This window comes from Leucoraja erinacea, chromosome 3, assembly GCF_028641065.1.
Source record: "Leucoraja erinacea ecotype New England chromosome 3, Leri_hhj_1, whole genome shotgun sequence".
NCBI lineage: Eukaryota > Metazoa > Chordata > Chondrichthyes > Rajiformes > Rajidae > Leucoraja > Leucoraja erinaceus.
In genome coordinates, this window is record NC_073379.1 from 54,144,052 (window position 1) to 54,159,212 (window position 15,161).

At 42.5% G+C, this 15,161-nt stretch overlaps 1 protein-coding gene across 4 annotated transcripts in view; it reads left to right on the forward strand.

Annotated features, from left to right (window-relative positions):
• The window catches only part of LOC129695600 (zinc finger and BTB domain-containing protein 5), a 413,756-nt gene extending 398,873 nt beyond the window's left edge, over positions 1 to 14,883 (forward strand). For all 4 annotated transcript variants that reach the window (XM_055632701.1, XM_055632700.1, XM_055632699.1 and 1 more), the window contains one exon: positions 8,816 to 14,883. In XM_055632701.1, the coding sequence (XP_055488676.1) occupies positions 8,816 to 10,856 (2,041 nt within the window). In that variant the 3' untranslated portion in view covers positions 10,857 to 14,883. The remainder of the gene's footprint in view (positions 1 to 8,815) is intronic.
• Positions 14,884 to 15,161: the final 278 nt, after the last annotated feature.

Genomic DNA, 15,161 nt, shown 5'->3' on the forward strand with positions numbered 1-15,161 from the left:
CATGTACTGGTTTATGTTGGAATGTATTAAGGAAAAGCCTTAAAGGTCCATCTAAAAATTTTCAAGTGTCTGAGTGGATGGAATACTCAGATGTTACTTTTTCTTCTTTAAAAGCTGCATTTGTAATTAGCATCTGCAATAAAAGTAATGGTTAAAGGCAGTTCGGTGAAATGTGGACTTAGAATAAAACCTGCAAAGTGCCATGTTAGTGGCTTTGTTATTAATATTTCAGTTTGTGGATGCTGTAATCTTCCACTTCAATTGTTTTCCAGTCAGAGTAACATCAGATGTTAACAAGAGACTTCCCATTTCTGCTGTCAACAGAGTAGATTCCTTTATTGAAGCACAATTTACAGTATTTGCTATTAAATTTGAGTTACCTAGGTTTTATTTCACTGTTACTCAGAATACCTTCTGCTGGGAGTGTTCTCCCCACAAATGCCATTGTTTGCCTTATTTCTTAACCTGAAAATCTTTGTTACTGGGCATAATTTTGGCAGACTGTGTATAAAGATATTCCCGATGTTGTGCCTAAATTTGTCTTTTGTGTTTTCAACTCATTTGCTCCCCTTCTTATGATTCTAGGCTTGTGTTTCTGATATTAATTGTCTTTTGTGACCTGATCAGTAATAATTTTACAAATTGAATCTTATGTTAGGGAAGATACACAAAACTGCTGGAGAAACTCAGCGGGTGCAGCAGCAACTATGGAGCGAAGGAAATAGGTGACGTTTCGGGCTGAAACCCTTCTTCAGACTGATAGGGGGTGGGGGGAGAAGGAAGGAAAGAGGGAGGAGGAGGAGCCCGAGGGCAGGGGGGATGGGAGGAGACAGCTCGAGGGTTAAGGAAGGGGAGGAGACAGCAGGGGCTAGCAAAATTGGGAGAATTCAATGTTCATGTCCTCCGGACGCAGGCTACCCAGGCGGAATATGAGGTGTTGTTCCTCCAATTTCCGGTGTTGCTCACTCTGGCAATGGAGGAGACCCAGGACAGAGAGGTCGGATTGGGAATGGGAGGGGGAGTTGAAGTGCTGAGCCACCGGGAGTTCAGGTAGGTTCTTGCGGTCTGAGCGGAGGTGTTCGGCGAAACGATCGCCCAACCTCCGCTTAGTCTCACCAATGTAAATGGTGTGATAGGGAAGTTTGGCTTGAGTGAATGCAGCCAGTCTTCACTGGAGCACAGTTTTTCTCACTCAAAAACTTTTAATGAAACATTTTTGGTTGTGGACAAGACAGCTAATTAAGAAGATCAGGACACTGTTCTAAAGGCTGTTCTCTAACCAGAAATATAACTAATGGCCGTATGTCTGTGATGATGCTGATTTTCTGAGCTTCAGCCATACTGGTAGATGAAAAGCTTGGTCATTTGCTTTTCATATGAAGACTTGGGAATGGGAGAAAATCGTATTTTTAGTAAAAGCAGCATTTTCTATTAAATTGCAAAATAAAAAGGTATATTACTAAAGGTTGCAGTATAGATATGTTAAAATATGTTCACATTGTGCATTTGTTTTGTTAGTTTTCATACTCCACTTAACTATTGCATCTTAGTCCATATTTGCTGACACTATTGTATTTTAAAAATTCAAAAGTTTGCTGAATTAATCTATTATGAATGCTCAAGTGACATTAGGGTCATGATTAATCGAAAAATGATTGCATTCACATATGGTATATCTTTCTGTTTCGACAATAATAAATCTAAACCTAAACTAGCTAAACCTTGTCTCAAGATTGACAGCACACGGATAATTAGTCTGCCCTCTGTTTTTTACTGGTATGCCCTCTCCATTCCTGTTTTCTTTATTTTCCTGAAGGAATTATTTGACATTATTTCAGTGATTTCCCTGTTTTTGTTCATTCATCATGAGCTGAAACATAACATGTTGTGCAAGTTATTTTCCAAGGGCTGTGAACCCTGAGCAATGTTTCAATCAGAAGTGATCACTATTGCAGACAGGTCGACTCATCTAGATGAGGTCGGCTTAATTTATTGCTGGCTAGGAATTAAATTATTTTGGCCTCTGTCTCCCACATTGTCTTTAAACTTGAAGTTTTTAAACCAGTGGGGAGACACGGTCCTTATAGGTTTTGGGTCACTTGTACATGCTGAATGATGTGAGAGTTGCTCCCATGGGATGGATCAGCTTCCAGTGGCTGGGAAATTATTACCAGTAAACCCAAGGAACTGATTGTTGACCTTAGAAGAGGAAGGCAGATGATCCACAAACTTGTCTTCATCGATGGTTTGGTGGTGGAGAGTAAATTACTTCAAGTTCCTGGGCATGATTATCTCTGAAGATCTGTCCTGGACCCAGCATATTGATGCAATCATGAAGAAAGATCATCAATGCCTCTACTTCCTTAGAAGATTGGAGAGATTTGTTATGTCAATGAATACACTCTTTAACATCTACAGGTGTATGGTAGAGAGTATATTGACTGGTTGCATCATGGCCTAGTCTTCCAACTCAAAACACCCAGGAACGAAGGATATTACAATAAGTGGTGAACACTGCCCAGTCCATCACGGATACTGACCTCCCAGCTATCGATGGGATCTAAAGGAATTGCTGCCTCAAAAAGATAGCCAGCATCAGCAGGGACTCACACCACCCTGGCTACACTCTCATTTCACTCCTGCCATCGGGAAGAAGGTATATGAGCCTGAAAACAGTAACGTTCAGATTTTTGTTAACGATCTATTATTTACGATTCTATCCACTTTTGTGTCATCTGCAAACATACTAATCTTGCCTTATACATTCACAATCACAATAATACTTTATTAGCCAAGTATGTTTTGTAACATACAATGAATTTCATTTGCCAAGTCAGTCATACAAATAAAAAGCAACAGAACACACAAAACACATTTTAACATAAACATCCACCAGACACATTCCTCTCTGTTATGGAAGGCGAAAAAAGGTTCAATCTCTTCCCTTAGCTCTCCTCGAGCCCTCCATTGACGGGACGATCTTCACTCGTGTAGCCGGCGGCTTTTGGGCCCTCCGCGTCGGGGCAATCCAGCTCCTGCATCAGGGGGATGTCAGCTCCCCCGCGCCGGGCGATCGAACCCCACGTCGGGGCTGGTCGAATCTCTGTTCGCCGGAGCTCCCGACTAGCCTCTTCCGATACTGCAATGGTAAGTCCGCAGGTCGAGGTTGGAGCGATCCCAGGCAAGGGATCCGCTCCGATATTGTCAGCGCCCCGTGGCAGGGCCCAAAGTCAGTCCGAGGAGGCCTCCAGCTCCATCGATGATAGGCCGCAAAGCGATCAGAGACGCGACCCGGAAACATCGCGTCTCCGGCAAGGCAAGAAGCTGAAAAAAAAGTTTCCCCCTCTCCCCCCCCCCATATAAAAGAAACCGGAGAACATTTACACAAATTTATAAGACGCACTTAAAAATAAAAAATAAAACAAACAGACTGTTGGCGGGGCTGCCAATCATATGGCGCCCCCTGGTGGTATTCTCATCCAAATGTTATAAACCACAACAGCAATGGGCTCAGCGCTGATCCCTGAGGAACACCACTAGTTACAGGCCTCCAGTCTAAAAAAATAAACTTCCACAATTACTCTCTGCTTCTTTTCATGAAGCCAATTCTGTATCGAGTCGGGATCCCATGTGATCTAACCTTCCGGTGCAGCCAACCATGCAGAACCTTTTCAAATCGGTGATTAAACGCTACATTTTTAAATACAATGCTGGGGCAAATTCGTGGGTGTGTACGTGAATATCAGGGGCCGCGGAACGTTTTTGAAAGTGGGGGCACTGAGCGATCACTGATCACCGGCCTCGGGGGTAACTGGTGAGGAAGCGGAGTGACCGAGAGGGGGGGAGGGTGACACAATTATTATTTTTTGTTGTTGCTCGACCTCCAAAAACTGGGGGATAATACAGGCCATCCCCCAACTGCAAAAGTGGGGGGGATATATCCCCCATCTCCCCCCCACCCTCTCTCGCCCTCTCTCTCGGGGCCGACTCTCTCCCTCCTGGGGCCGACTCCCTCTCTCCCTGCCCCCCCCCCCTCTCCCTCCCATGAATATTGTAACAAAAAAAGCATATCAGGCCCAACACATTAGATGTAATCACAAAGAAGGTGTACCAGCATATTAGAAGTTTCTTAGAAGTTTAAGGAGATTCAGCATGTCCCCAAAAATACTGAATGAAAACAAGTCCTTCAGTCCACTGAGTCCATGCTGACCATTGATCACCCGTTCACATTAGTTGTATATTATCCATCGTTTACATTCACCCCCCACACATTGGGACAATTTACAGAGGTCATTTTACCTGTAGGCACGCCTGTCTTTGGGATGTGGAAGGAAGCCATAGCATCTGATAGATATCCATGGGGTCACGGGGAGAAGGTGCAAACTCAGCACCACAGGTCAGGATGCTGTTGTGCTGCCCCACAGATGTTCTGCAAGATTATCCTGACTGGATGCATCGGGGCTTGGTACAGCAATTCCAGTACACAACTCTATGCAAGAGGTGGCTGAGCGTGGTAGACACAGCCTGGTCCATCACATGCACAACTCTCCCCGCCATCGAAAGCATCTACCTGTTGCCTCTAGAAGGCACCATCCATCAATAAGAATCCTCAACATCCAGGCCATGCCCTCTCCCACATCCATCAAGCAGCAGGTGCAGAAGCATGAACAGGTTCCAGAACAGCTACTTTACAACAACTATTGGATTCTTCAGCCAACCTGCACATTATAATGCTAGACACAAGGATCCATGGTAACTGGCTTAGAAAAAAAAAAGACACAAAGTGCTGGAGTAACTCAGCGGGTCAGCCAGCATCTCTGGACGACATGGATGGATGGCATTTTGGGTCGGGGCCCTTCAGACTCTAATCCTACCTCGGCAACAGAATACTGTGACCCACTTTGTGCACCACTTCATGGACTTGTTTTTGGTAAATGTGTTTTGCACTAACGTCGATGTTTAAAGTGTTGTCTTTCTTTTAAAAAAATTATGTAATTTATATATTGTTTGTATTTGTCTCAGTCTGTGAAGTTGCTGCAAGCGCATTTTTCATTGTACCTCTACCTCATACGTATGTATATGACAATGAACTTAGCTTGACTATAGTGAATATCTGACCACTTGATATTCCAAAGCTTTTCCACATCTACATGACACAGATCAGGACCGCGATGGAAACATCTCTGTCTGGATGAGCACACACCATCGACACAAGGTGTGTGGCACAATCCAAGATAAAGAAGTCTGCTTGATTGGCTCCAAAACAAATACTATCCATGGTTTTTAAATGAACCAATTACAAAAATAGTAGAGCCGCTGTTTAAAGATTTTCAAAAATCAGAGTTCTGGAGCATTCTAGCAGATGTGAAAATGACAAACATGACATTCTCCTGAAAATAAATGGCAGTTGGCTTAACATCTGTTGGGAAGTTGCTGGAGCCTTTAGTCAAAAAATAAATAGATAGTCGTTTAGAAAATGATTACCAGAAATCGTGTTTGACAAATGACTAGATTTCTTTAGGGTACAACATGTAAAGACAAACGAGAAGAAACTGTATAAACCTGTAGATGTAGTGTTTTTGGATTTCCAGAAGACCGAGGGGGCACATAAAAGGAGAGTACAATAAAAGAGTTCATAGTATTGGGGGAAATGTTTGAACATGGACTGAAGACTGATTGTCACAGAAGGCAGAGAACTGCAATAATTGTCTTTTTGAACTGAAGAAATGCATCCTATCGAGTATCCCAAGGCTCAGTCCTTTGGCCCTCAATTATTTATAATCAGATCCGGCTGCAATTTTTGATAACAATCTCTGCTATCTATGGTACCTCCTACTTTCATGTCATCTGCAAACATACTAATTTTGCCTTTTACATTTTTATCCAAATCGCTGATATAAAACACAAACATCGATGGGTCCATCATCAACCCCTGAGGCACACCACTAATTACAGGCATCCAGTCCAAAAAATACCCTGAGGAGGGGCAGTAAAATGAGGGATGATGTTATTGAAAGATATAAGATCCCAACATTCTCAAATGAGGAGACAGTCACCAGACAAGGAGAGTATATTTAAGGAATTTCTTCTGGTGAATTGCTGGAACTCTCACCACAAGAGGGTTGTGGAGGCTAGATCACAATTGTAAATATACTGAAAGACAGAAAAAAAGTTTGTTGGGGAAAGAATAATTATTAGTGTAATAGGTGGCTGATCTAGCACTCTGGTGCCAGGATAACAGCCTCCTCCTCTTGAACATCAAATAAACGAAGGAGCTGATCATGGACTTTAGGAGGGCACATCATCCGAGGACGTTCACTCCATTGAGGATAAATGGGGATCCTGTGGATAGGGTGAACTGTTTTAAATATCTGGGAGACCACATCTCCGAAGATATGACATGGGCACCACACGCCTCAGCACTCATGAGTAAGGCAAGGCAGCGCCTTTACCACCTCAGGCAATTGAGGGAATTCAGAGTGTCTCCGAGGATCCTCCAGTGCTTCTACGCAGCGGTGGTGGAAAGCATCTTGTCCGGGAACATTACCATCTGGTTTGGGAATTGCTCTGCCAAGGACAAGAAGGCTCTGCAGAGAGTAGTGCGTTCAGCCGAACGCACTATGGGAACTTCACTTGCCCCCCTGCAGGAACTATACATCAGGAGGTGCAACTCCAGAGCCAACAATATCATGAGAGACCCCTTCCACCCCTGCAACGGACTGTTCCAGCTGCTACGGTCAGGCAAACGCCTCCGTTGCCATGCGGTGAGAACAGAGAGGTTGAGAAAGAGTTTCTTCCCAGAGGCCATTCGGACTGTAAACGCCTATCTCACCAGGGACTAACTCTACTGAACGTTTTTCCTTCCATTACTTATTATGTAAAAGTATATGTGTGTTATGATTGTGTTTATAGCTTGTTTGGTTGTTTGGCTTTTTGCACAAAAGTCCGCAAGCATTGCCACTTTCATTTCACTGCACATCTCGTATGTGTATGTGACAAATAAACTTGACTTGACTTGACTTGGATAATGTAATTATTTGGGAATCACTTTCAAAAGAGACACGGGCATGATGGATAGAAAATTCTTCAGTGTAATGATTTTATAATCTGAATTATTGTAGATATTCAAGAAGAAATTGTACCTCCATATGTCATTAGATATTGTGTCCACAATATTTCCATGGAATTTCTGCTAAAATACAACTGTTTAAAAAAAAATGTTTTGGTTATTTTTTTAAAAACAGTTGTATTTTTGTTTAACCATATAACCATATAACAATTACAGCACGGAAACAGGCCATCTCGGCCCTACAAGTCCGTGCCGAACAAATTTTTTTCCCCTTTTTTTAAAACATTCCCTTCTCATCCATATGCCTATCCAATTTTTGTTTACCAATGAACCTCCACCACTTCCACTGGAGGATAACTCTCGGTGAGTACCCCTATTGTATCGTCATGACCTCTTGTTTGAATCTTCCCTATTCTCAAAGGGAAAAGCTTGTCCACATCAACTCTGTCTATCCCTCTCATCGTTTTAAAGACCTCTATCAAGTTCCCCCATCTCTGTTGCGCTCCATAATGGCGCTAACTCAATGCTTACTGATACTGTAGTTATTTCCGCTGATTTTCAGTATAACAGATCCATCTCAGTTTGGAGTCACTTAAGCATGTCCTGACTGTGAAGATCCGTGGGTTTGCAGTCACAGCGGTCCACTGTGAAGATTGGGTTTGCAACACCGGTGTGCTGCATTAGAAATGCAAATTAAAAAATATATATGATGTACTGCACTAAAAAGAAAGTGCTGGAGAAACTCAGCAGGTCAAGCAACATCTGGTGGGAATGGACAGACGATTTATTTGGGTCAAGATCCTTCTCGAAGACCTGAAACGTCTGTCCATTCCATCCACAGATACTGATCAATTTCCCTCCTGGGATAAATAAAGTTCTATTGTATCGGCTGACCCACTGTGATCCTCCAGAACTTTGTTTTCTGCTCAGGATTTCAGCATCTGTAGTCCCTTGTGTTTCTATATATTGCTTTCATTAGATTTGTACCAACTAGATAGAAATTAAAATCATTTTATTATGTAGGGCTGTGTGGAGCTGTCCATGTGCACCTAAACAAGTCCAGATTGAGATATCTGCAGAATAGCTGCAGTCAGAAATGGCCTAGACCTCTTGTGCAATGTGATTAAGCACTTGCAAAGTACCATGTGAACCAGCTTTTTTTAATTAAAATTCATAGATACAGACTCACTAACCATGAGCTGAAACTGCAATTCTTTTTTGTTCTTGATTGTCCAGTGTAAGGAAGAATTACTTTCTTCGACTTTCTTTACTTCCTTGTTTAAGAAGGAACTGCAGATGCTGGAAAATCGAAGGTAGACAAAAATGCTGGAGAAACTCAGCAGGTGAGGCAGCATCTATGGAGAGAAGGAAATAGGGTCTCGACCTGAAACGTTTCCTATTTCCTTCGCTCCATAGATGCTGCCTCACCCGCTGAGTTTCTCCAGCATTTTTGTCTACCTTCTTTATTTCCTTCATCATTTCCACTAATGATCGATCAGATGCCAGAAATGTGCTGTTAATATGTGTCTCTCTTTTGCAAGTAACAGCTACTGTCAAGAAAGGAACACTTATTAAAACTTTGTGCATGAATTAAACACTTAAATAAATGTTCTTTTGACATTTATGAGAAGACCATTCTTTAAGTTATTTCTCATTGTTAATTGCAAGTCCTGTGATGATGCCTACAGACATGTGTGCAACCATAGAAAAAAATCCTTTTAATACCTTTTTTTTCTGTTTTAATAGGATCATGGATTTCCCGGGGCACTTTGATCAAGTTTTCCAGCAGCTGAACTACCAGCGGCTTCACGGACAGCTCTGTGACTGTGTGATTGTTGTTGGGAGCCGACATTTCAAAGCACATCGCTCTGTGCTTGCAGCTTGCAGCACCCACTTCCGAGCGCTCTTTACTGTCCCCGAGACGGATCAATCGCTGAACATGGTTCAACTCGACAGTGAAGTGGTCACGGCAGAGGCTTTTGCAGCCCTTGTTGAAATGATGTACACCTCCACTCTGATGCTGGGAGAGAGTAATGTCATGGATGTGCTTCTAGCAGCTTCCCACCTCCACCTCAACTCTGTGGTGAAGGCATGCAAACATTACTTAACAACCAGGACTGTGCCAATGTCTCCCACTAGCGAAAGGCTTCAGGAACAAAATGCTCGCATGCAAAGGTCTTTCCTACTTCAGCAGCTGGGCTTGAGCTTGGTGAACTCAGCCCTCAGCTCCAGTCAGACAATGGACGAGCAGGTGGGGGTGAACTCGTCGCTGCGTCACCACTTGGAGGATCAGTCGACCGCGTTTCCAGTGAGGCGGCTGCAGAAAAGAAAAGCCATCCCCGACGAGAGATCAAAGCAGAGGATTCGGCCGTCGATAGATGAATCCATCATCAGTGAAGGAACATCAGATAACGGGCAGGGTGTGGTGCATACGTGTGGGGAGCTGTTTGCACCAGATTCCTTGAAATTGGGTGATGGCTCTAAAACTGATGCAGGTGTTGAAAACCAGGTGGAAAATGCAATGATTTTTGAGCAGGCCTTTAGCATGCCGGATGATAATCAGGTGCCCAGTCAGTCAGACAAAGGTGTAAGCCATTCCCAGGTGTCTGTAGCTTCACAAGCGACTCACATTGAAACCGGATTCAACCAAGAATCTGTAAATGAGAAATCGGATTTTCATTCCGAGACAACAGAAATTCACATCAACGGAAACGAGGACCAGGTCCGAATTGTGGTGAAGGCTGAGCCGTTGAGCTCACCTGATCCTCAAGATGAGACTAGCGATGCTGCCTCGCAGGCTGAAGGGAGTGAGTCAGTGGAGGTGGAAGGAGGAATGCCCAGCGCAGAAAAGCTGGAGCTTAGTCCAGAGAGCAGTGATCGAAGTTTCTCTGATCCTCAGTCTAGTACAGACAGAGTCACTGACATACACATTCTTGAATCTGCAAACACAGACATAAAAACTCCCTTTCATATTTCCACCTTTTTGAATAAGAACCGAACAAGCAGCTTCAGTGGGGGCCAAAGTGTAGACACCAACCTTCCAAACACAAATGATGGGAGACTTGAGAATGAAGCTTCTTACTTAATGAGCTCAGTGTCCAGTGTTTCTGCTGGTGTCAATTCAACCATGGTAACACCTCGAATGGAGAATCCATTTAACGACGGTCCTGATTCTCACTTCATGCGACCGATGCAGGACTTGTTGGGCCTGTCGTGCTCGCAGTCTTCCGAGTACAAAACTGGAGAACCATTCAGATTGGAATTTCCAATGCCCAACTCTGGATTGCATTCACTTTCCAGGCAATCGATCATCTCGTCACGAGGAGGAGCCAGTAACTTCCCAGGTTATCGCCGCATTGCCCCGAAAATGCCAATCGTGAGCTCTGTGGGAGACGGAGGTTCTGGGTTGCAAGACACTGGCTCCAATTCCCAGGTCCGCATACTGAACAGTACCTTGTCCGCTTCCGAAAAAAATCATTCTCTGCAGCCAGGCCCTCCTCAGCTGACACGGGCATCTGCAGACGTACTTTCAAAGTGCAAGAAAGCCATGTCGGAACACAATGTGTTGGTGGTGGAAGGTGCCCGCAAGTATGCGTGTAAAATCTGCTGCAAGACATTTTTAACATTAACGGATTGCAAGAAACACATTCGTGTTCACACAGGAGAAAAGCCCTATGCATGTTTAAAATGCGGGAAAAGATTCAGTCAGTCGAGTCACTTATACAAGCATTCTAAAACCACTTGCTTGAGATGGCATGGCAGCAACTTGCCAAGTACTCTACTTTGAGAAAGACATTCAGCACCGTTTGTATTTGCTGCTGTAAAAGGTGTTGCCTTTTTTTTTTAAAGCCCCTGTAAAGTGAATATAATGAAAATAGACTTTTGACCTGCAATTAACAGCAAAGTGTCAGTAAGGTGCCGAGTTCAGAGCAAACTACATTTTGTAGAATTTAGCAACTGTAAAATATATGTATTGCACTTTTCTATACTGTTCAGCTATTTTATTTCAGTAGTTGCTGACTAACCAAAATCTGCAAAGTAATTAGCACAGAATTGTCTGTTTGTGTATTTTCGGAAATTATAGCTTGTGTTGTATCTAGATGTATAAATCAAGGAGCAAAAAAGATCTGTAGGTTGAATATGTTGACCAGTGATTATGTATTTATGTGGGGTGGGAGGGTTGGGGGAGTAGCTGGGGAGGCTTGAACCTCACTATCCACTGGTGATCAAGCCTTTATAATTATATATATTACTGAGCAGGAGACAGGTAATAATCTACATTGACCATATGTTGATCTTGCAAATCAACAAAAGGTATTCTGGTCCAAAAATAAAACCCTTCAGATGTGGAAAAATTGAAATCAATCATAAAATGCAGAAATACGTTGCAGCTCAAGTAGCTTCTGTGGGGAGAGAAATATGTTTTACACCATTTATCATCAACAAGAGGTAGCGCCTGAAAGAATAATTAGATGTACCATCTGAAGAGATTAAAGTATAATGAAAGGGGGCTATGAATGAAGAGAATTGCCTTTGGATTTGTTTTGATCTGGTGAAATTAACCCAGTTCTGATGGGGCTCTGGCTGAAGGTACAGAATGTTCAGAATTTAACTGGCGAGTATTTATAAAGTTGGAGCAGAAGCTTTAGGAACATGGAGATTTAAGGAAATCTCCGTCCCATACTGTTCACGCTCTGTATGGTGGAGTGAACACAGTGCACCTGAGCAATGCACACAAGCATTATTTTGTAGATCAGGTTATTGTTTATTGAGATATACTGATGTCATTCATTAACTCTCCACTGGAATCAACAGCAACTCATTTAACTTCAGAATGTACACATTAGTCTCTGTTCTAGTGTTTCCTTTCATAGAAACATAGAAAATAGGTGCAGGAGGAGACCATTCAGCCCTTCGAGCCAGCACCGCCATTCATTGTGATCATGGCTGATCGTCACCTATCAATAACCCTTGCCTGCCTTCTCCCCATATCCCTTGATTCCACTAGCCCCTAGAGCTCTATCTAACTCTCTCTTAAATCCATCCAGTGATTTGGCCTCCACTGCCCTCTGGCAAAGTTTTTTCTCACCACAGTCTTAAATGACCTCCGCTTTATTCTAAGACCGTGGCCCCTGGTTCTGAACTGTCCAGTCCTTTTATAATTTTATATGTTTCTATAAAATATCCCCTCATCCTTCTAACCTCCAGTGAATACAAGCCTAGACTTTTCAATCTTTCTTCATTTGACAGTCCCGCCATCCCAGGGATCAATCTCGTGAACCTACGCTGCACTGCCTCAATCACAAGGATGTCCTTCCTCAAATTAGGAGCCAAAACTGTCCACAATACTCCATATGTGGTCTCACCAGAGCCCTATACAACTGCAGAAGAACCTCTTTACTCCTATACTGAAATCATCTTGTTATGAAGGCCAACATGCCATTAGCTTTCTTGACTGCCTGCTGTACCTGCACGTCAACTTTCAGTGACCGGTGTACAAGGACACCCAGGTTTCGCTGCACCTCCCCCTTACCTAACCTAACCTCATTGAGATAATAATCTGCCCTTGTTTTTACCGCCAAAGTTGATAACCTCACACTTATCTATATTATACTGTATCTGCCACGCATCTGCCCACTCACTCAACCTGTCCAGGTTACCCTGCAATCTCATAACATCCTCTTCACAGTTCACACTGCCACCCAGCTTTGTGTCATCCGCTAGTGTTGCTCCTAATTCCCTCTTCCAAATCATTAATATATATGGTAAACTGTTGTGGCCCCAACACAGAGCCTTGCGGCATTCCACTCGCCACTGCCTGCCATTCTGAAAAGGACCTGTGCACTCCTACTCTTTGCTTCCGGTCTGCCAACCAATTTTCTATCCATGTCAACACCCTACCCCCAATACCATGTGCTCTAATTTTAGTCACCAGTCTCCCGTGCGTGACCTTGTAAAAGGCTTTCTGAAAGTCTAGATACACTACATCCACTGGCTCCCCTTCATCCATTTTACTTGTCACATCCTCAAAAGATTCCAGAAGATTAGTCAAGCATGATTTCCCTTTCATAAATCCATGTTGACTTGGACTAATCCTTTTACTGCTATCCAAATGCCCCATTATTACCTCTTTAATAATTGGCTCCAGCATCTTTCCCACCACCGAAGTCAGGCTAACTGGTCTGTAATTCCCCGTTTTCTCTCTCGCTCCTTTCTTGAAAAGTGGGATAACATTAGCTATCCTCCAATCCACAGGGACTGATCCTGAATCTATTGAACATTGGAAAATGATCACCAATGTGTCCACTATTTCTAGAGCCACCTCCCTGACGACCCTGAGATGGAGACCATCAGGCCCAGGGGATTTATCATCCTTTAGTTCCTCTTCCTCCTTAGATCCTCTGTCCTCCAGCACATCTGGGAGATTGTTTGTGTCTTCCTTAGTGAAATAAACATACAACATGGAGAGGATGAGGGTTGCATCGATGAGAAGGTGTTGCTTGGGCGATGAAGCCCTTTCATGGACATAGACAAGGTGGTAATGTAGTGGGAGAATGCAAAATCTTGGAACATGAATTGGACAAAATGGCTTGCCAGAGATAAAATTTAAATCGTGAAGCAATTGCTTACAAAAAAAGGTTGTTTCAATGGGATCATCTAACTGCACTGATTATTTGATTGATTCTTAGTTCTTGTTTCCATTGTTGATCCTTTCTGCTCTAAAGCTTCCCTTGTTCTCACTGCCCCTAGGTTTGAGATAAATAGTCACTTCCAAAATACCAGCCAGCAGCTTGTGTGGATCTGTGGATCAGTGAGTCATAACTAACATGGACTTGTTTGTAACACTGGACACAGGCAGGTAATATATTTTTCGTAGATAGACATATATGCTGGAGCAACTCAGCGGGCCGGGCACCGTCTTTGGAGAAAATGGATAGGTAAAGTTTTGGGTCGGGAACCTTCAGTCTGAAGAAGGGTCCTGACCCAGAATGTCACCTATCCACTTTCTCCAGAGATGCTGCCTGACTCACTGAGTTACTCCAGCATTTTGAGTCTATCTTCAGTATGAAACCACCATCTGCAGTTCATTTTTTAATTATATTTAAAATATTTTTCATTTGTATCCATTTCAGAAACTTGAAATGAGAATATCCAGTCATTGTAACTGATTTCAGCTTTCATTTTATAAATTTGAGTCATAAAACAACAAAATCAGTGTTCAAAGAGTGTCAAAAGTTATAATCTACAGGTGAAGTTTCAAATAAGTGATTAATATTGTCGCGTGTAATCCAGATCTCACAGCCAAAATCCAATTGTGACTTGGAACTTTATGAATACACTTTCAAATGCAAGAGCGTTTCTGGAGTATTATGTCAACGGTCTGTGGTATATCTACAGGTTTCTGAAAACTACTACTGTTAAACTGAAGGTTGGCATTAATTGGCATAAAATTCCTTGCATGCAAAATTTCCTTTTAATGTTTTTGACCCCATATTTGCTGCATAAATGTATTTTAATGTATTTAGTAACGGTGACATTAAGTGGCAGATCTGAGCTGGGAAGGAGCACCATCTTCAGCTGATCCAAAGACTCAGCCACTTAGTCTATTGCCAAATCACGTGTATCTGTCTGAAACAGTGAGAAGTGTGTTTATATTATGAATATTGAATATGAATATTCCAGTGATTAATATGCCAAAAAAAAACCTTCCTGAATGAGATTGGAGGAATAATAGTGAAAATAGTCTAAAATACTTTGTAGAATCATGTAATGTTTAAGGTAGTACAAATAAAACCTGTTCTCTGTTAAGTCAATTTAGTGCATAATGAAGCTCATTTCCATCAGAATTCTTTAACATGTATAATATTTAGGATAAACTTTGAAATATTTCAGATAATTGTACTTGCTTTAAACGAACATGTGATGTTTCAGAATTACTTGGCCATCATCTAATTAGCCCCCAAGGAAGGAAAAATCATGCAAGCAAAGTCTGAGTTTAAATGTAATTCTCTGCGATGCTGACGAATAGTCATTTGAAATTCAGTTTTCATCACTGCATAACAACTCCAATAGAAACACCAGGAGCGACATC